This window comes from Taudactylus pleione, unplaced genomic scaffold (genome assembly GCF_031769625.1).
Source record: "Taudactylus pleione unplaced genomic scaffold, aTauple2 ptg001196l, whole genome shotgun sequence".
Taxonomy (NCBI): Eukaryota; Metazoa; Chordata; class Amphibia; order Anura; family Myobatrachidae; genus Taudactylus; species Taudactylus pleione.
In genome coordinates this window covers 432,897-459,032 of record NW_028285597.1, presented here as the reverse complement: position 1 = coordinate 459,032, position 26,136 = coordinate 432,897, and the positions used below count along the sequence as shown (strand labels likewise).

Sequence of the window (26,136 nt, the reverse complement as noted above, 5' to 3'; positions counted from 1 at the left end):
GGTTTCGGGGGGGATAACCCTTTCTTGGGGGTGGGGTCCCCACTTCCCGAGATCCCTGGCTTGGCCTGAGCGGCTTGGCCTGATAATGCTTTGGCCCTGGAGACTCGGTAATGGGGTCTCCGGGCAGTGGCATTACAGTCCGGCCGTTTTGGGTACGGTGTTGGTTTTAAAAATAGGGGTACCCCTATGCTATTTTTTTCCCCCTATATTTAAAACCAGGACTGGCCCTGCACCCTAGTGTTGGTTTCTAAATTACGGTGGAACCCTACTCATTTTGTTCCCCATAATTTTAGAAACCAGGACTGGCTGGCAAGTCCGGAGCTGGTTAAGTTTTAGGGGGGGACCCTATGTCATTTTTTTTTTTTTTACTTTTTTCACAATTTACAGGCAGAAACATACATGGATCACAGCGATTACAGGCAGAAACACACATGGATCACAGCGATTACAGGCAGAAACATACATGGATCACAGATCACAGGCAGAAACATACATGGATCACAGATCACAGGCAGAAACATACATGGATCACAGATTACAGGCAGAAACACACATGGATTCCAGATCACAGGCAGAAACACACATGGATCCCAGATCACAGGCAGAAACACACATGGATCCCAGATCACAGGCAGAAACACACATGGATCCCAGATCACAGGCAGAAACACACATGGATCACAGATCACAGGCAGAAACACACATGGATCACAGATCACAGGCAGAAACACACATGGATTCCAGATTACAGGCAGAAACACACATGGATCACAGATCACAGGCAGAAACACACATGGATCACAGATCACAGGCAAAAACACACATGGATCCCAGATCACAGGCAGAAACACACATGGATCCCAGATCACAGGCAGAAACACACATGGATCCCAGATCACAGGCAGAAACACACATGGATCCCAGATCACAGGCAGAAACACACATGGATCCCAGATTACAGGCAGAAACACACATGGATCACAGATCACAGGCAGAAACATACATGGATCCCAGATCACAGGCAGAAACACACATGGATCACAGATCACAGGCAGAAACACACATGGATCACAGATCACAGGCAGAAACACACATGGATCACAGATCACAGGCAGAAACACACATGGATCCCAGATCACAGGCAGAAACACACATGGATCCCAGATCACAGGCAGAAACACACATGGATCCCAGATCACAGGCAGAAACACACATGGATCCCAGATCACAGGCAGAAACACACATGGATCACAGATCACAGGCAGAAACACACATGGATCACAGATCACAGGCAGAAACACACATGGATCACAGATCACAGGCAGAAACACACATGGATCACAGATCACAGGCAGAAACACACATGGATCCCAGATCACAGGCAGAAACACACATGGATCACAGATCACAGGCAGAAACACACATGGATCACAGATCACAGGCAGGTGTATTTATTTCTGGAGTTGTTACAGGAGAGTTTTCCCATCTCATGAGAGTTTTATAAACTCTTCTCGTGGTAAATTCCCGAATCCTATATTCACCAGTGAAAGGTTCTCGAGTTTTGCTGATGGTGAAGTTGCTACTGGGGGGCATCCACTAAGCGATTTAAACAAGCGATTGCACGATAAGGATGTTGTTATCGTGCAATCACTTGCAGATCGTGCATGCATCGGGCATGTTTCGGACGGAAGCAACCCACGATGCGTGTGCCCGCGGGTCGCTTCCGACATCGCCCATACATGCTGGTCAATCTGACGATCTCATCAGGTTCTGCATGTGCGGGGATGAGGGATGTGCCGGGACTGAACGAGTGAACGTACAGTGTAGGCACATCACTAGCTATGTCACAATCGTGCTCTCGTTTGTATATCGCTAAGTGGATACCCCCCATAACTCTCCAGTATTTTCCTGTAGTAACGGAGATCTCTCTCCCCCGAGTTTTACATTAGTAAATTTGAGAGTGGAAAAAAATGCCCAAACTCTCCAGCGATTGCTGACTCCCCCAAACTCGATTCTTAGTAAATGTACCCCTTTTTGTCTATTTTATGTCTTGATAAAGGAGTTTCAACCTCTGAAATGTTGAATTTACCATACTGTGTTTGTGGTTCTGGAGTCCCTTCATTTATTACTGTGGTTATTGGTATTGAAGAGAGGAGCAACAGGGCAAGATACATTGGTCATTGGGAGTGCTGGAAATTTTGGAATATCATATATATATATACACACACAGACACATACATAATGTCAGCTATCATTGGTAACATAGCGCTGCTGTGAATACACCCGTACCATTGCTTCTGGCTGGCAGGAGATGGAGCTTTGTGTCACATGTAGCTCAGTGAGTATTTTATATCTGACATAGAAGAGAATAATGAGGGATATTACATGCTGTGCCAGGGGGCGTATAACAGACAGTGCCAGGGGGCGTATAACAGGCTGTGCCAGGGGGCGTATAACAGACAGTGCCAGGGGGCATATAACAGGCTGTGCCAGGGGGCGTATAACAGGCTGTGCCAGGGGGCGTATAACAGGCTGTGCCAGAGGGCGTATAACAGGCAGTGCCAGGGGGCAAATAACGTACTGTGCCAGGGGGCAAATAACGTACTGTGCCAGGGGGCGTATAACGTGCTGTGCCAGGGGGCAAATAACGTACTGTGCCAGGGGGCGTATAACGTGCTGTGCCAGGGAGCGTATAACAGGCTGTGCCAGGGGGCGTAGAACAGGCTGTGCCAGGGGGCGTATAACAGGCCATTACTGCATATAAACATACCTATATGCATTTAGCAGATTAATACCAAGATGGCTTCAAATAACTTCATCAAACATTTCTGCAGCCGAGAAGCCGGTTCCAACATTTATCCCATTTCCTCAGCAGAAATCAATGAACCGACTGAATTACAGTATAATGAATCTCTGTATAATGAATCTCTGTATAATGAATCTATTACCAGAATTCCCATCTGTGCAAACCCCTAAGGAATATATATTCTGGTCTTTGTTCTCAGTGTCTTGTAAACAGGTTACATTCATATTATAGGACATAAAGAAGTAAAACAAATATGGAAATTGAGATAAGGCAACCTGCCAAAATATATTGTATATTCTTCCGGTGTCCCCAGAGCTGGGCGGATCCCGGTACAGAGGCGGATGTCGGACATGTTGTAGTAGAGGGCGGAGTAATGAGAACACAAAGGGAATTATTGCTATTATAACAACCCCCTAACGGGGAAAACAATGGTAGAAACAATCAATGTTTTTACAAGATCGCTTATTAGTGGTATGTTGGAGATGACGGTGGCTGGGCCCATCCACGTTCCAGCCACGTGGTACCTCGGTGATGGGATATGTCCGTGGATGCTTGGTACAGGCGGAATACAGAAATATACAGCTTTTCGTGCACCCTGCTGCAGTAAGTATATATATATATATTTTTGTCTTTTTATCCTCCTATTTTCTGTGTAGGGAAGAACATGTTTCCCTGTTCACATGCATGCATAAAGGGTTTGTACACAGATTCTAGAGGGTAGAGACACTTAGGGGTGGGGGTTTCTGCAGACCCTGCCCGTGGAGATAGGTACACGTGTCTCCTGTGAGTATATGAGAGATTTGTACATATATACACACACGCACACCTGTCGCCTATAGAAATCTTTCCTTTAGGCCTCAGTTCCGCTGTTGCTACGGGTGAGAATCCACTGTGCAAGTGATGGACTGAGAGGGTCTCCGGCCTCCGCCTGGCTCGTCAATCACCTTCCCAGATAAATACGCTAACCAGGGACAGTCTCTCCCTCACCCGGAAACCCCCAGAAGCTTATGTGTAAAATAAAACGGAAAGCCAGCAGAGACGGGGACTGGACGTGTACATTCATGCAGGAACGCGGTTGGTTGGTGTCTCTATCCGAGCCGTCTTTCTCAGGACCGTGCCATTTTCTGCCACACTCCCGGCACTGCCAAAACACGGAGCTGCTACCGCTGGCCGCCAAGTCTTCAGCCAGACACAGGTATTACTTGTTATTATGATGATGAATTATTCATGTGCATGTGCAGCACCATCGCCAGCTAAAGGGAGGTCTCCAAACTATGTATCGGGCTCCCGGGGCTGGAAGAGGTGGCGGATTTGCTCGTCTCTGTGGTGAGGTTTATCCCGCTGTCAATTGCGTTGTTGTTCTTGTTTGGCGATGAGGGCTGGCTGGAGTCTTGTTTCAGGGCTGGGTCTTCCTCCAGGTCTGTGTCATCCATAAGAGGGATGTGAGGCTGAGAATCTTCTATATTAAACTCTGGGTGGGTCATGAAGTTGTGTATGGAAGTTCGAGAGTCCGGTTTTTCTAAACCTTCATAGAGAGAGCTACGGAATGCCTTCACGACGCGGATCTGTAACGGGGAGTCAGGAGAGAGGAGAGCGTGAGACAGATGGCCATTACGTGACACACATTAGCACTGGAGGCCATAATGGGGCGCACGGCCTGTGGCAGCTCAGTCTTGTGCTCTCACCGCTGCAGTTCCTCTTAGTAAAATAGGAATTTAGGTTAGGCGAAAGAGAGTAAAATATTGGCCATGGATTAGTAAGACGTCCCTTCATTAATAAGCCATATTATAGGGTATATCTGACAGGTAGAAACCTAAAATATGTATTATTATTATTAGGAGGCACGGGGATGGGGATACAGGAGCCCATTTGGGGCCTGATTAGCAGAGAAAGTTCAGGTTTCTTCACCTATTTACAGATACAACAACAATGAAATAAGATATAAGACATGGGGGACACTAGGGACGGGAAGAGCACAAAACGACACTGGCACAGTCAGACGGACAGAACATTGGCCATTATATATTGTATGGTTGCTTCAAGAGATCATGAGAATAGCAAAGCTTGGTAACAATGGCCCTGGAGAGGTTCCTGAGACCGATGGCTACATACAGCGGCCGATGGGGGACTCGCTGTACGCCTGCGCTCTTCTCCAGTGACCAGAAAAGCTGCACCCCGGTACAATGACATGTAATATTTACGTGTAAGGAGTAACCCATACGTGTACTTATTAGGCCGCGCCATCTGTGTTTAGTTCTAGGTCTGAGCCCCCCAGACACCTTATTGTGGCCGCTGAGGTCTGAGATAACCTGGACCCCGATGATCTCTGTGCAGCAACCTCACAGGAAGCGGAATTAAGGTGGACACACAGTAACAAAAGCAAATGTAAGACGCAGCAGCCAGTAGCGGACAAGTAACAGACACATGCCACGTCATACCACAGACACAAAGGACAGCCACGCTCTAAGGCCTGGATAATATCAACACTGAATGTATCGTGGATCTTGTATGTCTATAGGCGTCGTTTGCTGCTTGTGTCATGCAGAAACAGGTGAACACTTGAGTATAAGCCCAATATTCCCCCCAGCAGGTGCTAGAAGTCTGGTGTCCTGTAATTACTCTATAATTACACCTATGTACTAACGGCCGCTAATAATTATCATCAGGGGGAAGCACCTTGTGATGTCACCACGCTGGGAACACGTTCTCGCCTCACTTTACCCCCTCCCTAGGGAATGTGATAAGTGATATATATATATCATCTGTAATGCGCTATAAGCCTGGTGTGAATAAGCCCCCATTCTCTGCAATTACCTGGCGCGGGAAATTAGACGACCCCTGCGGAACCGCTGATACTGATCATTATGTCACAGATACAGCGTTCCCATCACACTATACGGACCCCCCAGAGTATCCCCCACTGTCCCCCAGGTATAAGCTAAGTGTACCTAGGACCCATGGAGGGTCAGCATCATATACTGTGAATCCAGAAGTGTTTGGGGGTAATTGGCGCGTGACAGACACTGACAGACAGCCCCTCTACCACTGGCAGCAGAGACAGCAGCACAGAACGAAAAATAGACTGCTGGGGAGACAAATACTACGAGACAGACACGGAGAGTGACACAGGGGTCTTCTGCCCCCTACAGCTGCAACAAATGACCACAGTGAGATCTTCATCCGAGTGGTAATACTGACTGTAGAGCTGGGGAGAAAGATACATTCACTTTGTGCCATAGAGTCCAACCAGGCGCTCGCTGCATGTGTCTAACGTGTCCCTGTAACATGATCCTGTAATATGTCCCTGTAACGTGATCCTGTAATATGTCCCTGTAACGTGATCCTGTAATATGTTCCTGTAACGCGATCCTGTAATATGTCCCTGTAATGTGATCCTGTAATGCATCCCTGTAACGCGATCCCGTAACATGTCCCTGTAACGCGATCCCGTAACATGTCCCTGTAATGTGATCCTGTAACGTGATCCTATAATGCGTCCCTGTAACGCGATCCCGTAACATGTCCCTGTAATGTGATCCTGTAACGTGATCCTGTAATGCGTCCCTGTAATGCGATCCTGTAACGTGGTCCTGTAACGCGTCCCTGTAATGTGATCCTGTAACGCGTCCCTGTAATGCGATCCTGTAAAGTGCCCCTGTAATGCGATCCTGTAACATGTCCCTGTAACGCGATTCTGTAACATGTCCCTGTAACGTGATCCTGTAACGTGTCCCTGTAATGCGATCCTGTAACATGTCCCTGTAGCGCGATCCTGTAATGTGTCCCTGTAATATGTCCCTGTAATGTGATCCTGTAACGCGTCCCTATAATATGTCCCTGTAAAGTGTTCCTGTAATGCGATCCTGTAACGTGGTCCTGTAACGCGTCCCTATAACGTGATCCTGTAACGTGTCCCTGTAATGCGATCCTGTAAAGCGTCCCTGTAATGCGATCCTGTAATATGTCCCTGTAATGCGATTCTGTAACATGTCCCTGTAACGCGATCCTGTAATGTGTCCCTATAATATGTCCCTGTAATGTGATCCTGTAACGCGTCCCTATAATATGTCCCTGTAAAGTGTTCCTGTAACATGATCCTGTAATGCGATCCTGTAATGCGATCCTGTAATGTGATCCTGTAACGCAATCCTGTAACGTGATCCTGTAACGTGATCCTGTAACATGTCCCTGTAACGTGATCCTGTAACGTGTCCCTGTAACGCGATCCTGTAATGTGTCCCTATAATATGTCCCTGTAAAGTGTCCCTGTAACGTGATCCTGTAACGCAATTCTGTAACGTGTCCCTGTAACACGATCCTGTGACGTGTCCCTGTAACGCGATCCTGTGGCGTGTCCCTGTAACGCGTCCCTGTAACGCGATCCTGTAATGTGATCCTGTAATGCGTCCCTGTAACGCGATCCTGTGACGTGTCCCTGTAACGTGATCCTGTAACGTGTCCCTGTAATGCGATCCTGTAATATGTCCCTGTAATGTGATCCTGTAACATGTCCCTGTAACGCGATCCTGTAATGTGTCCCTATAATATGTCCCTGTAATGTGATCCTGTAACTCGTCCCTATAATATGTCCCTGTAAAGTGTTCCTGTAAAGTAATCCTGTAACGTGATCCTGTAACGCGATTCTGTAACATGTCCCTGTAACGCGATCCTGTAACGTGTCCCTGTAATGCGATCCTGTAACATGTCCCTGTAGCACGATCCTGTAATGTGTCCCTATAATATGTCCCTGTAATGTGATCCTGTAACGCGTCCCTATAATATGTCCCTGTAAAGTGTTCCTGTAATGCGATCCTGTAACGTGTCCCTGTAACGTGATCCTGTAACGTGTCCCTATAATATGTCCCTGTAAAGTGTCCCTGTAATGTGATCCTGTAACGTGATCCTCTAACGCGATTCTGTAACATGTCCCTGTAACGCGATCCTGTAACGTGTCCCTGTAATGTGATCCTGTAACATGTCCCTGTAACGCGATCCTGTAATGTGTCCCTATAATATGTCCCTGTAATGTGATCCTGTAACGCGTCCCTATAATATGTCCCTGTAAGGTGTTCCTGTAATGCGATCCTGTAATGTGATCCTGTAACGTGTCCCTGTAACGTGATCCTGTAACGTGTCTCTGTAATGCGATCCTGTAATGTGTCCCTATAATATGTCCTTGTAAAGTGTCCCTGTAATGCGATCCTGTAACATGATCCTGTAACGCGTCCCTGTAAGGCGATCCTGTAATGTGTCCCTATAACGCGATCCTGTAATGTGTCCCTATAATATGTCCCTGTAATGTGATCCTGTAACGCGTCCCTATAATATGTCCCTGTAAGCTGTTCCTGTAATGCGATCCTGTAATGTGATCCTGTAACGTGTCCCTGTAACGCGATCCTGTAATGTGTCCCTATAATATGTCCTTGTAAAGTGTCCCTGTAATGCGATCCTGTAACGTGATCCTGTAACGCGTCCCTGTAAGGCGATCCTGTAATGTGTCCCTATAACGCGATCCTGTAATGTGTCCCTATAATATGTCCCTGTAATGCGATCCTGTAATGTGCCCTTGTAACGTGATCCTGTAACGTGTCCTTGTAATGTTATCCTGTAACGCATCCCTGTAACGCGTCCCTGTTACGTGTCCCGGTAATGTGATCCTGTAACGCGTCCCTGAAACGCGATCCTGTAACATGTCCCTGTAACCCGATCCTGTAACGTGTCCCTGTAATGTGATCCTGTAACGTGTCCCTGTAATGTGATCCTGTAACGTGTCCCTGTTACGCGTCCCTGTAACGTGATCCTGTAATATGTCCCTGTAACGTGATACTGTAATATGTCCCTGTAGCGCGATCCTGTAATATGTCCCTGTAACACGATCCTGTAATATGTCCCTGTAACGTGTCCCTGTAACGTGTCCCTGTAACGTGTCCCTATAATATGTCCCTGTAAAGTGTCCCTGTAATGCGATCCTGTAATGTGTCCTTGTAACGTGTCCCTGTAACGTGTCCCTGTTACGTGTCCCTGTAATGTGATCCTGTAACGCGTCCCTGTAACGCGATCCTGTAACGTGTCCCTGTAATGCGATCCTGTAACGTGTCCCTGTAATGTGATCCTGTAACGTGTCCCTGTAACGCGTCCCTGTAATGTGATCCTGTAACGCATCCCTGTTACGCGTCCCTGTAACGCAATCCTGTAATATGTCCCTGTAACGCGATCCTGTAATATGTCCCTGTAACGCGATCCTGTAATATGTCCCTGTAACGTGTCCCTGTAACACGATCCTGTAACGTGTCCCTGTAACGTGTCCCTATAAAATGTCCCTGTAATGCGATCCTGTAACGTGTCCTTGTAATGTTATCCTGTAACACATCCCTGTAACGTGTCCCTGTAATGTGATCCTGTAACGCGTCCCTGTAATGCGATCCTGTAATGCGATCCTGTAATGTGTCCCTGTAATGCGATCCTGTAATGCGATCCTGTAACGTGTCCCTGTAATGTGATCCTGTAACGTGTCCCTGTAATGTGTCCCTGTAATGTAATCCTGTTACGCGTCCCTGTAACGCGATCCTGTAATATGTCCCTGTAACGCGATCCTGTAATATGTCCCTGTAACGCGATCCTGTAATATTTCCCTGTAACGCGATCCTGTAATATGTCCCTGTAACGCGATCCTGTAATATGTCCCTGTAATGTGTCCCTGTAACGTGTCCCTATAATATGTCCCTGTAAAGAGTCCCTGTAATGCGATCCTGTAATATGTCCCTGTAACGCGATCCTGTAATATGTCCCTGTAACGCGATCCTGTAATATGTCCCTGTAACGCAATCCTGTAACGTGTCCCTATAATATGTCCCTGTAGTGTCCCTGTAAAGTGTCCCTGTAATGCGATCCTGTAATGTGTCCTTGTAACGTGATCCTGTAACGTGTCCTTGTAATGTTATCCTGTAATGCATCCCTGTAACGCGTCCCTGTTACGTGTCCCTGTAACGTGTTCCTGTAACGTGTCCCTGTAATGCGATCCTGTAACGTGTCCCTGTAATGTAATCCTGTAACGCGTCCCTGTAACGCGATCCTGTAACGTGTCCCTGTAATGCGATCCTGTAACGTGTCCCTGTAATGTGATCCTGTAACGTGTCCCTGTAACGCGTCCCTGTAATGTGATCCTGTAACGCATCCCTGTTACGCGTCCCTGTAACGCGATCCTGTAATATGTCCCTGTAACGCGATCCTGTAATATGTCCCTGTAACGCGATCCTGTAATATGTCCCTGTAACGTGTCCCTGTAACACGATCCTGTAACGTGTCCCTGTAACGTGTCCCTATAAAATGTCCCTGTAATGCGATCCTGTAACGTGTCCTTGTAATGTTATCCTGTAACGCATCCCTGTAACGTGTCCCTGTAATGTGATCCTGTAACGCGTCCCTGTAATGCGATCCTGTAATGCGATCCTGTAATGTGTCCCTGTAATGCGATCCTGTAATGCGATCCTGTAACGTGTCCCTGTAATGTGATCCTGTAACGTGTCCCTGTAATGTGTCCCTGTAATGTAATCCTGTTACGCGTCCCTGTAACGCGATCCTGTAATATGTCCCTGTAACGCGATCCTGTAATATGTCCCTGTAACGCGATCCTGTAATATTTCCCTGTAACGCGATCCTGTAATATGTCCCTGTAACGCGATCCTGTAATATGTCCCTGTAATGTGTCCCTGTAACGTGTCCCTATAATATGTCCCTGTAAAGAGTCCCTGTAATGCGATCCTGTAATATGTCCCTGTAACGCGATCCTGTAATATGTCCCTGTAACGCGATCCTGTAATATGTCCCTGTAACGCAATCCTGTAACGTGTCCCTATAATATGTCCCTGTAGTGTCCCTGTAAAGTGTCCCTGTAATGCGATCCTGTAATGTGTCCTTGTAACGTGATCCTGTAACGTGTCCTTGTAATGTTATCCTGTAATGCATCCCTGTAACGCGTCCCTGTTACGTGTCCCTGTAACGTGTTCCTGTAACGTGTCCCTGTAATGCGATCCTGTAACGTGTCCCTGTAATGTAATCCTGTAACGCGTCCCTGTAATGTGATCCTGTAACACATCCCTGTTACGCGTCCCTGTAACGCGATCCTGTAATATGTCCCTGTAACGCGATCCTGTAATATGTCCCTGTAACGCGATCCTGTAATATGTCCCTGTAACGCGATCCTGTAATATGTCCCTGTAACGCGATCCTGTAATATGTCCCTGTAACGCGATCCTGTAATATGTCCCTGTAACGTGTACACCTGGGAGAGTATGTGTGGAAGTTGTACTAGGAGAGTAAGCCTTATGTTCCCGTTATTGGTTCTCTGCCGGAGGAAGCCCAGGGCAGAATAAGGGAGACGGTTATTGTATGATGTATTATAGCATAATAGCAGACCAGGGAACCTGCCTACATGCAGAGCTTTGTGTAGGATGATATTATACACGGATACATGTCAGATTATCAGGACCACGGTGACCAAATCAGTGCGTTACCTGAAATGGGGCCTTAACCCTTTATGTGCTAAGCACAAGTTACAGAGCAGGAGAGGCAGAATCTCAGCTAAATGCCTCGCAAAATAGAAAATCTATCTGTGCTTCTCCCTTTATGTGTATTAGTACATAACATTGGTGGTTACCAGTGCGCGGTGTACATAGCTGAGGTTACCTGTCCCCTGCTGAATCAGCCCCGCGGATTGTAAACTCCACTCGGGCAGGTACTATGTAATAAGTGTGCGCTGTATAAATACCAGGTAAGACAATAAATAATTAGCAGTGTTAGGGAAGGGCATGCTGTGCTTTGCTATTTTACCTGTTTTTCTGTGTTGATAGACGTATGCAGTGTCGAACTGGGGTATAAGAGCCCACTGGGGGTATGCAGTGGTAGGAGTCAGCCACCAGAGGGGGTGTGACCAGCCACCAGAGGGGGTGTGGTCAGCCACCAGAGGGGGTGTGACCAGACATCCAGAGGGGGTGTGGTCAGCCACCAGAGGGGGTGTGAACAGCCACCAGAGGGGGTGTGACCAGCCACCAGAGGGGGTGTGACCAGCCACCAGAGGGGGTGTGGTCAGCCAGAGGGGGTGTGGTCAGCCACCAGAGGGGGTGTGGTCAGCCACTACAGCCGCTTGGATAACCATTTGTCAAAGTTTGGTGTAGTTTCTATGTGCTAAGAATCCATGTTTATCTGTGGTCCTGCTCCGCCAGGTAGCTGCCAGGTAATTGACCCATTAATAAAGTAATAATGTATAATTTTAGTGCACAGCCTGCAACCTGCCACCTAGAGGAAGGGATGGGGGCCAGCGAGGAATTCCCCTGTACCCCTGGAGGTGTGTGAGGCGCTAGTTTGTGTCCTGGGCCCGTTACCATCTAGTTTAGACCCAGCAGTCTGAGACATTAGCAGATGTGTGTTGTGCTACTTTCTAAAGACTAGAAAACCTGCCACTGCTACACAATGAAACCTGTCCCTGTTATTCCGGGGAGGTCTGAGAACATTGTTGGGCAGGAACCTTTTGATAGCTGACATTTTATGGGCACAGCACAGCTGGTAGTTTTTGGGCATATACTCGAATGTTTACCCTGGGAACTCTGAGTCACATTCAGTTCAGGCTCAAGGTTAAAGACTCACAACCTCCTTCTTCTATATCACTCTCTCTTGCTAAACCTTTGGTCCAGTGATCTCTAGCCCTCTAAGAAAGACAAACAGAGCGGGACAGGTTTAGACAGAGAGCAGCATGAAAAGTCATCATGTAAATCACTTTTCAATTACATTCAAAGCTAAGTTGGCTAATTAACATTATTTGTTTAACATTCCCAAGAGATGCCAACTGCATGGGGTAACGCTCGGTGACAGGAGGGAGCTTGTGCTTAGCACAATTTTGCATCTTTTAAGCCAATGCTGTATAAATTCGGAGAGAAATGAATGAATCAAATGACTCTTTCCAGTGAGGGATCTGACATAATGAGCCTGGGACTAACACTGAGCCTGCAGGAGACTGAGGTGTGCTATCACCGGGACGTGTAAGGAGGGTAGCCCAAGATATACTCCAATTCCTGGTTATGATCTAATTCCTGGATCTGGTCCCTGGATGTGGGTCATGATGCTGTGTGGTGCGGGCCATGATGCTGCGTGGTGCGGGCCATGATGCTGCGTGGTGCGGGCCATGATGCTGCGTGGTGCGGGCTATGATGCTGTGTGGTGCGGGCCATGATGCTGCGTGGTGCGGGCTATGATGCTGTGTGGTGCGGGCCATGATGCTGTGTGGTGCGAGCCATGATGCTGTGTGGTGCGGACCATGATGCTGCGTGGTGCGGGATAGGGAATGGGCGTATCTATGGCAGATTTGTCATACAAATAGGGCCTATATATGGCATATTGATGTTGGGTATAGCGATTGGGTGTATCTATAATGGTTAGGCACAGGAGTAAGGATTATCTATGGCATATTGATGCTGGAGATAAGTGTTTGGATGCTTCTTTCATTACAATATATGCATAGTATTTAATATTGCATTTTATTTTTGAGCTGATAAGTGCTTAGTTGTGTTGCTGTTCACTGTATATCTTTGTGTAGCTGTTTCCAGCCATTGTACTTTGGCGCACTGTCCGGGTTGGATTTTAGTATGTGTGTAAAGATGTGTTAGTCTGGTTGTTCTCCGGAACCTGCAAAGAAGAAGACAGAGGGGAGAGGAGCAGGGAACGCTGCGAGGGTGCAGGGGATGCTGCGAGGGTGCAGGGGACGCTGCGAGGGCGCAGGGGACGCGGCGAGGGCGCAGTGCAGATACTGAATGGGAACATGTCTATGATAGATGATCATTCTGTGGATTGTATTACTACAATGGGGTGAGATCTTTTACTTGCTGTCCATCATCAATACGCTGTGATACAGGACATGGTAGTAAAGTACTTTATATAGTACAGTAAATAATATTCACAATCTCCCAGCAGTGATACAGCGACTCCCAAATACAGGAAACAAGCACAAGAACAATGTGCAGCTAGGAATTGTGTGTGTATGTACCTGTGTGTGTATGTACATGTGTGTGTATGTACCTGTGTGTGTATGTACATGTGTGTGTATGTACCTGTGTGTGTATGTACCTGTGTGTGTATGTACATGTGTGTGTATGTACCTGTGTGTGTATGTACATGTGTGTGTATGTACATGTGTGTGGTGTGTACATGGGTATGCCTGTGTGTGTATGTACATGTGTATGTGTGTGTACATGGGTATGCCTGTGTGAGTATGTACATGTGTGTGTATATACCTGTGTGTGTATGTACCTGTGTGTATGTACATGGGTATGCCTGTGTGTATATGTACATGTGTATGTACCTGTGTGTGTATGTACATGTGTATGTGTGTGTACATGGGTATGCCTGTGTGTGTATGTACCTGTGTGTGTACATGTGTATGCCTGTGTGTGTATGTACCTGTGTGTGTACATGTGTATGCCTGTGTGTGTATGTACATATGTATGTGTGTGTACATGGGTATGCCTGTGTGTATGTACATATGTATGTGTGTGTACATGTGTATGCCTGTGTGTGTATGTACCTGTGTGTGTACATGTGTATGCCTGTGTGTATGTACATGTGTATGTACATGGGTATGCCTGTGTGTGTATGTACTTCTGTGTGTACATGGGTATGCCTGTGTGTGTATGTACATGTGTATGTGTGTGTACATGGGTATGCCTGTGTGTGTGTGTAAACACAAAAAATAGCTTGCACCAAAGCTTTTTATAAAAAAAACATATACAATACTACAACCCTCTCTGTATGTATGGTTACATGTGTGTATGTATGGTTATATGAGTGTATGTATGGTTATATGTATGTTTATGTATGTGTGTGTATGTATGTTTATGCATGTGTACAAATGTGTGTATGTACGGTGTTATATGTGTGTATCTATGGTTATATGTATGTGTGCATTTGTATGGTTATATGTGTGTATGTATGCACATGTGTGTCCGCATGGTTATATGTGTGTATGTATGCACATGTGTCTGTGTGTATGTATGGTTATATGTGTGTTTATGTATGTGTGCACATGTGTCTGTGTGTATATATGGTTATATGTGTGTATGTATGCATGTGTGTATGTATGGTTATATGTGTGTATGTATGCACGTATGGTTATATGTGTGTATGTATGTATGGTTATATGTATGTGTGCCTGTGTTTATGTATGTGTGCACTTGTATGGTTATATGTGTGTATGTATGCACATGTGTGTCTGTATGGTTATATGTGTGTATGTATGCACATGTGTGTCTGTATGGTTATGTGTGTGTATGTATGCACGTGTCTGTGTGTATGTATGGTTATATGTGTGTATGTATGTATAGTAATATGTATTTGTGCCTGTGTTTATGTATGTGTGCACTTGTATGGTTATATGTGTGTATGTAATGTATGCACACGTGTGTCTGTATGGTCATGTGTGTGTATGTATGCACATGTGTCTTTGTGTATGGTTATGTGTGTGTATGTATGGTTATATGTGTGGATGTATGCATGTGTCTGTGTGTATGTATGGTTATATGTATGTATGAATGTATGTATGGTTGTGTATGTGTGCACATGTGTCTGTATGGTTATGTGTGTATTTATGCACATGTGTGTGTGTATGTATGGTTATATGTGTACGGTTATATGTAGGTGTGCACGTGTGTCTGTGTGTATGTATGGTTATATGTGTGGATGTATGCACATGTGTCTGTGTGTATGGTTATATGGATGTAGGGTTATATGTATGTGTGTACATGTGTGTGTGAATATATGGTTATATGTGTGCATGTGTGTATGTATGGTTATGTGTGTGGATGTATATATGTATGTTTATGTATGTGTGCACATGTGTCTGTGTGTATATATGGTTATATGTGTGTATGTATGCACGTGTATGTATGGTTATGTGTATCTGTATGCACGTGTCTGTGTATGTATGGTTATATGTATGTATAAATGTATGCATGGTTGTGTATGTGTGCACATGTGTCTGTATGGTTATGTGTGTATGTATGCACATGTATGGTTATATGTGTGTATGGTTATATGTATGCGTGCACATGTGTCTGTGTGTATATATGTGTGTAGATATGGTTATATGTGAGGATGTATGTATGGTTATATGTATGTTTATGTATGTGTGCACATGTGTCTGTGTGTATATATGGTTATGTGTGTGTATGTATGCACGTGTGTGTGTATGCATGGTTATATGTGTGGATGTATGCACATGTCTCTGTGTGTATGTATGGTTATATGTATGTTGATGTATGTTTGCACGTGTGTGTATGTGTATGTATGGTTATATGTGTGTATGGTTATATGTATGTTTATGTATGTGTGCACATGTGTCTGTGTGTATATATGCATGTGTGTGTATGGTTATGTGTGTGGATGTATGGTTATATGTATGTTTATGTATGCGTGCACATGTGTCTGTGTGTATGTATGGTTATATGTATGTTTATGTATGTGTGCACGTGTCTGTGTGTATATATCGTGATGTGTGTATTTATGCACATGTGTGTGTATATATGGTTATGTGTGTATGTATGGTTATATGTATGTGTGCACATGTGTCTGTGTGTATATATGTGTGTGTATGTATGCACATGTGTGTGCATGTATGGTTATATGTATGTTTATGTTTGTGTGAACATGTGTCTGTGTGTATGTATGGTTATGTGTGTGTATGGTTATATGTATGTCTATGCGTGTGTGTGTATATAATATATATATATATATATATATATATATATATGATTATATGAGTATGCATGTATGGTTATATATATGTTTATGTATGTGTGCACATGTGTATGTGTGTATATATGGTTATATGTGTGGATGTATGCACATGTGTCTGTGTGTATGGTTATATGTATGTAGGGTTATATGTATGTGTGCACATGTGTCTGTGTGAATATATGGTTATATGTGTGCATGTGTGTATATATGGTTATATGTGTGGATGTATACACATGTGTATGTATGGTTATATGTATGGATGTATGCACATGTGTCTGTGTGTATGTATGGTTATATGTATGTTATGTATGTGTGTGTATATATGGTTATGTGAGTGTATTTATGGTTATATGTATGTGTGCACATGTGTGTGTATATATCGTGATGTGTGTATGTATGCACGTGTGTGTATGTATGGTTCTATGTGTGTATGTTTGGTTATATGTATGTGTGCACATGTGTGTGTGTATATATGGTTATATGTGTGCATGTGTGTCTATGTGTATATATGTGTGTATGTATGGTTATATGTGTGTATATATGCACATGTGTGTCTGTATGGTTATATTTATGTGTGTGTATGTATGCATGTGTGTGTATATGTATGTATGGTTATATGTGTGGATGTATGTATATATAGTTATATGTGTATCTGTATGGTTATATGTGTGTATATATGCACATGTGTGTGTATGTATGGTTATATGTATGTTTATGTATGTGTGCACGTGTGTCTGTGTGTATGTTATGTATGGTTATATGTGTATGTACTGTATGGTTATATGTGTGTATGTATGCACATGTGTGTGTATGTATGGTTATATGTATGTTTATGTATGTGTGTACGTGTGCCTGTGTGTATGTATGTGTGCACATGTGTCTGTGTGTATGTATGTATGTATGGTATGTGTAATATTACAAATAAAATTGGTAAAAGTAATAGTGCATAGTTCAATAAAGTGTTCATAGAGAAGACATTTGTAGAAACTAATGTGTAAGGCTTTGGTGTTGGAACCATGAACAGATAAAGTCATTACCTATTACACAAACTTTACTTCGAAGCACAGGAACAAAATGTGCACATTAAAAATAAACAAAAACTGCTTATAGGAAAAAAAATCTCGGTAAGGAATTTTTTTAAACAACTCGGTAGAATGTATCCAGCAATGCACTAACGCGTTTCACCTCACGCAGACTTTATCAGGGGGTTGAATACCCAACTAACTGGAGATGTATCTATAGTATTAGTGATTAAAAGAAGAATTATTGATTGAAAAGGCGATTAACAACTTTCATCCCAAACCAGGTAAGTTTCAGGTTGTAAATGGCAATACTGTGCATGTGTCGCCTGGAAGGTTGCGCAGGTGTGTGATGTAACAAGAAGTCTGGTAGCCATATTTATGGATCCTGGACCTGCGTATATGCAGTCACCATATTGCTGCAGATTGCCTGTATCCAGAATGGAATATAAACAAATTATATACTACACAATTCCAAAATATAGCATACAGGCCTTAACAAGAATGATGAAAAGCAATTCAAGCCTACCAACAAGAAAAGTGAAACTTGGAGTCCACTGTATTAGGAAAGCGCACGCTATTCTACGCCGCTGTACTAGGAAAGCTCACACTATTCTATGCCGCTGTACTAGGAAAGCTCACGCTATTCTATGCCGCTGTACTAGGAAAGCTCACGCTATTCTATGCCGCTGTACTAGGAAAGCTCGCGCTATTCTATGCCGCTGTACTAGGAAAGCTCACGCTATTCTACGTCGCTGTACTAGGAAAGCTCACGCTATTCTTTGCCGCTGTACTAGGAAAGCTCACGCTATTCTATGCCGCTGTACTAGGAAAGCTCACGCTATTCTGTGCCGCTGTACTAGGAAAGCTCACGCTATTCTATGCCGCTGTACAAGGAAAGCTCACGCTATTCTACGCCGCTGTACTAGGAAAGCTCACGCTATTCTGTGCCGCTGTACTAGGAAAGCTCACGCTATTCTACGCCGCTGTACTAGGAAAGCTCACGCTATTCTACGCCGCTGTACTAGGAAAGCTCACGCTATTCTGTGCCGCTGTACTAGGAAAGCTCACGCTATTCTGTGCCGCTGTACTAGGAAAGCTCACGCTATTCTGTGCCGCTGTACTAGGAAAGCTCACGCTATTCTGTGCCGCTGTACTAGGAAAGCTCACGCTATTCTGTGCCGCTGTACTAGGAAAGCTCACGCTATTCTGTGCTGCGGTACTAGGAAAGCTCACGCTATTCTACGCCGCTGTACTAGGAAAGCTCACGCTATTCTACGCCGCTGTACTAGGAAAGCTCACACTATTCTATGCCGCTGTACTAGGAAAGCTCACGCTATTCTATGCCGCTGTACTAGGAAAGCTCACGCTATTCTGTGCCGCTGTACTAGGAAAGCTCACGCTATTCTACGCCGCTGTACTAGGAAAGCTCACGCTATTCTACGCCGCTGTACTAGGAAAGCTCACGCTATTCTGTGCCGCTGTACTAGGAAAGCTCACGCTATTCTACGCCGCTGTACTAGGAAAGCTCACGCTATTCTATGCCGCTGTACTAGGAAAGCTCACGCTATTCTGTGCCGCTGTACTAGGAAAGCTCACGCTATTCTACGCCGCTGTACTAGGAAAGCTCACGCTATTCTACGCCGCTGTACTAGGAAAGCTCACGCTATTCTGTGCCGCTGTACTAGGAAAGCTCACGCTATTCTACGCCGCTGTACTAGGAAAGCTCACGCTATTCTACGCCGCTGTACTAGGAAAGCTCACGCTATTCTGTGCCGCTGTACTAGGAAAGCTCACGCTATTCTGTGCCGCTGTACTAGGAAAGCTCACGCTATTCTGTGCCGCTGTACTAGGAAAGCTCACGCTATTCTGTGCCGCTGTACTAGGAAAGCTCACGCTATTCTGTGCCGCTGTACTAGGAAAGCTCACGCTATTCTGTGCTGCGGTACTAGGAAAGCTCACGCTATTCTACGCCGCTGTACTAGGAAAGCTCACGCTATTCTACGCCGCTGTACTAGGAAAGCTCGCGCTATTCTATGCCGCTGTACTAGGAAAGCTCGCGCTATTCTACGCTGCTGTACTTGGAAAGCTCACGCTATTCTATGCCGCTGTACTAGGAAAGCTCACGCTATTCTATGCCGCTGTACTAGGAAAGCTCACGCTATTCTATGCCGCTGTATTAGGAAAGCTCGCGCTATTCTATGCCGCTGTATTAGGAAAGCTCGCGCTATTCTATGCCGCTGTACTAGGAAAGCTCGCGCTATTCTATGCCGCTGTACTAGGAAAGCTCACGCTATTCTACGCCGCTGTACTAGGAAAGTGCACGCTATTCTATGCCACTGTACTGGGAAAGCGCGCGCTATTCTACGCTGCTGTACTAGGAAAGTGCGCGCTATTCTATGCCGCTGTACTGGGAAAGCGCGCGATATTCTACGCCGCTGTACTAGGAAAGCTTGCGCTATTCTATGCCACTGTACTATGAAAGCTCGCGCTATTCTATGCCGCTGTACTAGGAAAGCTCACGCTATTCTATGCCGCTGTACTAGGAAAGCTCGCGCTATTCTATGCCGCTGTACTAGGAAAGCTCACGCTATTCTATGCCGCTGTACTATGAAAGCTCGCGCTATTCTATGCCGCTGTACTAGGAAAGCTCACGCTATTCTATGCCGCTGTACTATGAAAGCTCGCGCTATTCTATGCCGCTGTACTAGGAAAGCTCACGCTATTCTATGCCGCTGTACTAGGAAAGCTCGCGCTATTCTATGCCGCTAACAAGGAATCCAACTTCTGAATGGAACTAGTCTGATCCACATAAATTCTGAGAGCACGGATCACATCCAAGGAAGACTCACCAGCCGAAAGGGAAAGCTCACGCTACTCTATGCCGCTGTACTAGGAAAGCTCACGCTATTCTATGCTGCGGTACTAGGAAAGCTCGCGCTATTCTATGCCGCTGTAACACTAACGGCAATACTGAGGACTACGCTGGTAAGACCTAAGGGGACATTTATCATTGTATATTTGTGGCTTAATCCCTGAAAACATCAGTTTTGGGGGTTAACCGCAAATATTAGGTTTCCCCCAGATGTATCACAGAGGGGATGTCCCAAAAGCAGTCCGATTAAGTGCGGGGATGCTCCTGTGCTGAAAGGAGAATCCGGCACCCAAAGGAAGCATCCTGAGAGGCGAAGGTGTCAAAGGCAGAGAACCTTAGAAAGGTCTGGATGGAAGACCACGTGGCCGCTTTACACAGCTGAACAGCCGAGGTGCCACAGCTAGCAGCCCACGAGGTGTCTACAGACTGAGTAGAATGAGATTTAACAGAGGCTGGAACAGGCAAACCCTCCTCAGTATAAGCCTCAGAAATAGCCATACAAAGCCATCCAGCTACAGTTTGTTTGTTGGTCGGCCAACCCCTCTTGTGAAAAAAAAAGAGGACTAACAAGGAATCCAGCTTCTGAATGGAACTAGTCTGATCCACATAAATTCTGAGAGCACGGATCACATCCAAGGAAGACTCACCAGCCGAAAGGTCAGGTGACTGAAAGGCCGGCACAACAATATCTTGACTAATGTGAAACTTAGAAACCACTTTACGCAAAAATTCCAGGGTGATTGCGAAGCACTGCCCTGTCCTGGTGAAAAATCAGAAAGGAAGGATGACAGGAAAGCACCCCCAGTTTCGAAAACCTCCTAGCCAAAGCAATTGCCAGGAGAAAAAGAGTCTTAGTAGTCAACCACTTGAACTCCACAAACTCAAGGGGTTCAAATGGAGGCCCCTGGAGGGCCCGAAGAACCGCTGCCAAATCCCAAGGAGCCACTGGGGCACAAAGGGAGGCACCCTGGAAAAAGGTGCAGACATCAGGTAAAGGAGCAATCCTACTTCGAAACCACACAGACAGTGCAGAGACATGAACCTTCAGAGAAGACAGGCGTAAGCCAAGGTCCAAACCAGACTGAAGGAACGCCAAAATCCTAGAAACACGAAACACTTGGGGATCGTAATGTCTCGAGGCACACTCTTGAAAATAAGCATGCCACACTCTGTGGTAAGTCCTGGTAGAGGTAGGCTTACGTGCCCAAAGCCTTGTGCCAATGACTGAGCCAGAAAAAAATCCTTGGACCCTAAGACGGATGTCTCAAGAGCCACGCCATCAAAGACAGATGACCCAGGTCCAGATGAAGGCAGGGACCCTGAGACAACAGGTCCGGACATTGAGGCAGAAGGAATGGAGTGTCGATGGAGAGACGTCTGGGCCACCAGCATAAGCTTGCTGCCGTCCTGCTTGAATTTCCGAAGAACCCGAGGGAGAAGGGATATCGGAAGGAAGAGAAACGCAAACTGGAAGGTCCACCTGACTACCAGAGCGTCCACCAGACTTGCTTGTGCATCTCTAGTCCTGGACCCGTACACTGGTAACTTGTGATTGTGACGGGAGGCCATGAGGTCCACCTCTGGTAGGCCCCACTTTTCCACAAGGAGCTGAAACACCTCTTGGTGAAGCGACCATTCCCTGGGTTACACGTCGTGACGGCTGGGGAAGTCTACCTCCCAATTGAGGACTCCTGGAATGAACACTGCCGAGATGGCTGGAAGATGGCACTGCCTAAGACAGGATGCGTGACACCTCTGTCATCACTGCCCGACTGCGATTGCCCCCTTGATGGTTGATGTACGCCACCGTGGTGGCGTTGGGAGACTGGACATGCACAGCTCTTCCGTGAAGAACGTGACTTGACAACTGGAAGGTCCGATGCACGGTCCGAATTTCCTGAATGTTGATCGGAAGAATTGCTTCTTCCGCTGTCCATCGGCCCTGAAGTGCGAGTGAATCTGTCACTGCACCCCAACCCCGGAGACTGGCATCCGTCAGGAGAACCCAGTCCAGGATCCAAAAGGGGTGACCGTTGGTGAGATGAGATGTCTGATACCAGCATCTGAGTCTTGGTCCGGTGTGGCAACCCGTTCCATTTGGATAGAATCAGCCCCTGCAGGGACCTGGCATGGAACTGGGCATATTCCACCATGTCGAATGTTGACACCATGGACCCCACTATCATTGCTGAGTGAACCGACACTCTGCAACTGTTCAGGCAATTATGCACCCGCAGTTACAAGGAGAAGATCTTTTCTGGAGTCAGAAAGATCCTCTGCTGCCGAGAATCTAGAAGGGCTCCCAAATGGACCATCCTTTGTGAGGGAATTAGGGAGGATTTCTTCCAATTTATTAGCCACTCGCACGCTTGCAGACAAGCGATCGTCAGGTGTAGATGTTGTAGAAGTACATCCAGAGATCCTGCCAGCAACAGGAGGTCATCGAGATACGGAAGAAACCGTATACCCTTGCTCCGAAGATGGGCAGCCAAGACTGCCATAATCTTGGTGAATACCCTTGGGGCCGTGGAGAGGCCAAAGGGTAGAGCCTGAAAAAGAAAGTGGTTCTGCCATATAGCAAACCACAGATACCGCTGGTGTGAAGGCACTTTGGGAACATGAAGGTATGCGTCCTGGATGGCCAGGGAAACCATGTAGTCCCCAGGGTCCATAGTCAGAAAGATGGAAGGCAAAGTATCCATCCTGAATTTGGGCACTCTAAAGAACTTGTTCAAAGACTTTATTTTGAGAATAGGCTGATAAGACCCATTGGGCTTTGAACCAGTAACAGAGTAGAGAAGTAACCTGTCCCACGTTTAGAAGGCAGGACTGGAATAACAACCCCTGCTCTCAGCAAGGACTATGGCCTCCTGAATCTGCAGAGCCTTGGCTTCGCTTGAAGAAGGACCTGTGGGGAGGCCTGTGACGAAAGGAGAGGATGTACTCCTAAGAGACCACTTCTTGTACCCAGGCATCCATGGTGGTGTTGTACCAGCACTGGGTGAATAGAAGAAGTCGGCCTCCCATGTGGGATCCCCCAGCGGGAGGCCCGTCCTGTCAGGCAGAGGATTGATCCACCGGTTTGGAAGCAGGGTGTTGAGCATCCCACGCTTGCTTCTGAGGTTAAGAGGCTGCCTTAGTGGCCACTTGCCTGGTGAAGGACTGACCCTTGGACTTTCCTTGAACATGAAAGGACCAAAATACAGAGGTCCTAGCCTTGGAAGGCGCAGTTGCTGAAGGCAGGAAAGCCGACGTAGACTTTGCCAGGGTGTCTATAATTTTGTCCAAATCAGGACCAAACAATAACTCCCCATTAAAGGGCAAGGCCTCCAGGCCTTTCTTGGAATCAGCATCTGCCCTCCAAGAACATAACCACAAAGGGCGGCAGGCAGACACAGGTGCGACCAAGACTCTGGAGGTTAGCAGACTGGCATCCAAAGCCACTTCATCAATAGGGGTAGCGGCATCTCTCATCTGTCCCGCCAGAGCATTCTGGACCTTAGGAGCTTCCTTAGTAAGGTTGTCCTCAAGTACATTGGCCCAGCTCTCAATGGCCTTAGCTACCCAGGAGATAGCCATAGACGGACGGGCCACAGCCCTCGAGAGAGAATAAATTGTCTTTAAGCAAGTTTCCACTTTCCTGTTCATAGAATCCTTTAGGGAGGAGATGGAGGGTAAGGGTAGTATAGCACTTTTGATTAAGCGAGTAACATGAGAATCCACCACAGGCGGAGATCTCCACTTCTTGCAATGCCCTGCAGGAAACGGGTAGCTAAACGCCAAACGTTTCTGCGGCTGGAACCTCTTACTAGGAGACTGCCAGGCCTCCGCCATATGGTCAGTCAACTGGTCATCGAGAGGAAAAACAGCTACAACCACTTTAGCCTGTTTGAAATTTGGAAATTTGGATTTGGGGGCCGGGCCATCATCCTCTTTGTCAAGGATGGATCGCACCGCCCGTACCAATGCTGGCACCTTAATAGAATAGTTAGTCACCACCTCCCGGACAAGAGAATCCGAGTCAGAGCACTCAGGCAATTCCCAGTCAACTGACGCATCAGAGTCTGACAGTAGCGTAGACTGGGACGACACGATAGGGCATTTAGATGCCGTATGGAGCTTGTCACTCCTCAGCATAGATTGAAAAGCTGAAGAAGAAGCCGCAAAACTCTGGACTGAACTAGAAAACACGTAACCCCCGGGATGCTGGTACCCGCTGCCGGCAAATTACTCCCTGGTGGTCTAGTGGACATGCGGGGTATGCCACCTGAGAGGAGGAGCCCGACGCCACCGCTAGCACCTCTGGTCTGTCCCCAGAGACCAGAGGTCAAACGCTGCATGTAGTTGCGGGTCACCGCAATCGGTGACCCGCGTCTTACCTGATCCCCGGCGATCTGGCTGCAGCCTTGGGATTCCCCCAGAGCCCGGCAAGTACAGACTCTGGGGTCCCGCCGCGATCCCCAGATCTTTACCGACATCGCGGCACCGGGTGGACAGTCCGACGCTGCTGCTCTGAAGAGTAGTAAAAATAAAATAAAATTTTAAAACTCATAAAATAAGCTTTGGGGCTGCTAATCAGACCCCGGCCGGGCACCAACTAAAACTGAGGTGACTGTCGCTCGGGGGAGGGGTATAGAAGAGGATGGACCCAATTCATACTGGGAGCTAAAGCTTTAACTGTGTGGTGCCCGTGGATCCAGATCCAGCTATACCCCAAGGTCAACTCTGTGGACCCTGAAATAGAAAACAGGCTTAACAAGCTCCCTCTATGTACTACCCAGCAGAACAACTAAGGAGTAATATAGATTATTCTACCAACTAGAAAACCTGAATATCTTGAAACAGAACAACATTATAGTTACAGAGTTGTATGAATTGTTCTGACACTTAGGCCCTCATTCAGAGCCGCTCGTTAGCGGCAGTACGCTCGTTCCGAGCGATGTTTGCACATCTGTGCATGCGTACGCTTTTTAGTACGCATGCGCGAACCAGTCAGTGCGGCCGAAAATCCTTTGTACGCTATATAGCGAGTGCCTGCTATTTTGAGTGACAGAATGAGGCGTATGTGGGTGGTAACAGGGGAAGGTGCTTGAAAATGGGGAGTGGAGATCCGAACGCAGGCGTGCTTAAAGGTCAAAACGGGCGTTTTATGGGTGTGTATATTTAAAACAGCAGCGTCATTGAGCACGTCACTGGGTTATTTTATAGCCAGAACTGCACGCAAATTTGTGGTAGCAAACACCAACCACAAGAATAGCGAGCAGTTCATACGCTGGTCGATGTACTCGATTAATCTAATAAATAGCGGACATGACGTAGGATGCGTGCGGCCAGGGGGCGTTTTTAAGAAATAAACGAGCGTATGTTTTGCTCGCTCGTTCAGACTTAGAGGTGTGAACAGACTGCAATGTGCGAACGGATCATTTGAATAGCCACCCCTTGTTTTTAAACGAACGACCGCAAATAGCGTACGGCTCTGAATGAGGGCCTTAGATTTTTATGACCACAAGGAACAAATAATCAAAGCTTGGGCGTCTAATAAAAAAAGTAGATGGTTCCAGGTAAAAAAAACAAAAAACTATTTAATAGAAATGAAACAATGTATCACAGAGCTCTGTATTCAGACACTGCGGAACTGGACAATCAGACAGGTTTAT

At 46.3% G+C, this 26,136-nt stretch overlaps 1 protein-coding gene across 1 annotated transcript in view; it reads right to left on the bottom strand.

The window, feature by feature from the left end:
- Nucleotides 1-339: 339 nt before the first annotated feature.
- LOC148451042 (plasma membrane calcium-transporting ATPase 2) overlaps nucleotides 340-26,136 on the bottom strand; it is a gene marked incomplete at its 5' end in the record, with an annotated part of 455,435 nt that continues 429,638 nt past the window's right edge. Inside the window, one exon of the mRNA XM_088462347.1 lies at nucleotides 340-4,371. Within this exon, the coding sequence (XP_088318473.1) occupies nucleotides 4,060-4,371 (312 nt within the window). The remainder of the gene's footprint in view (nucleotides 4,372-26,136) is intronic.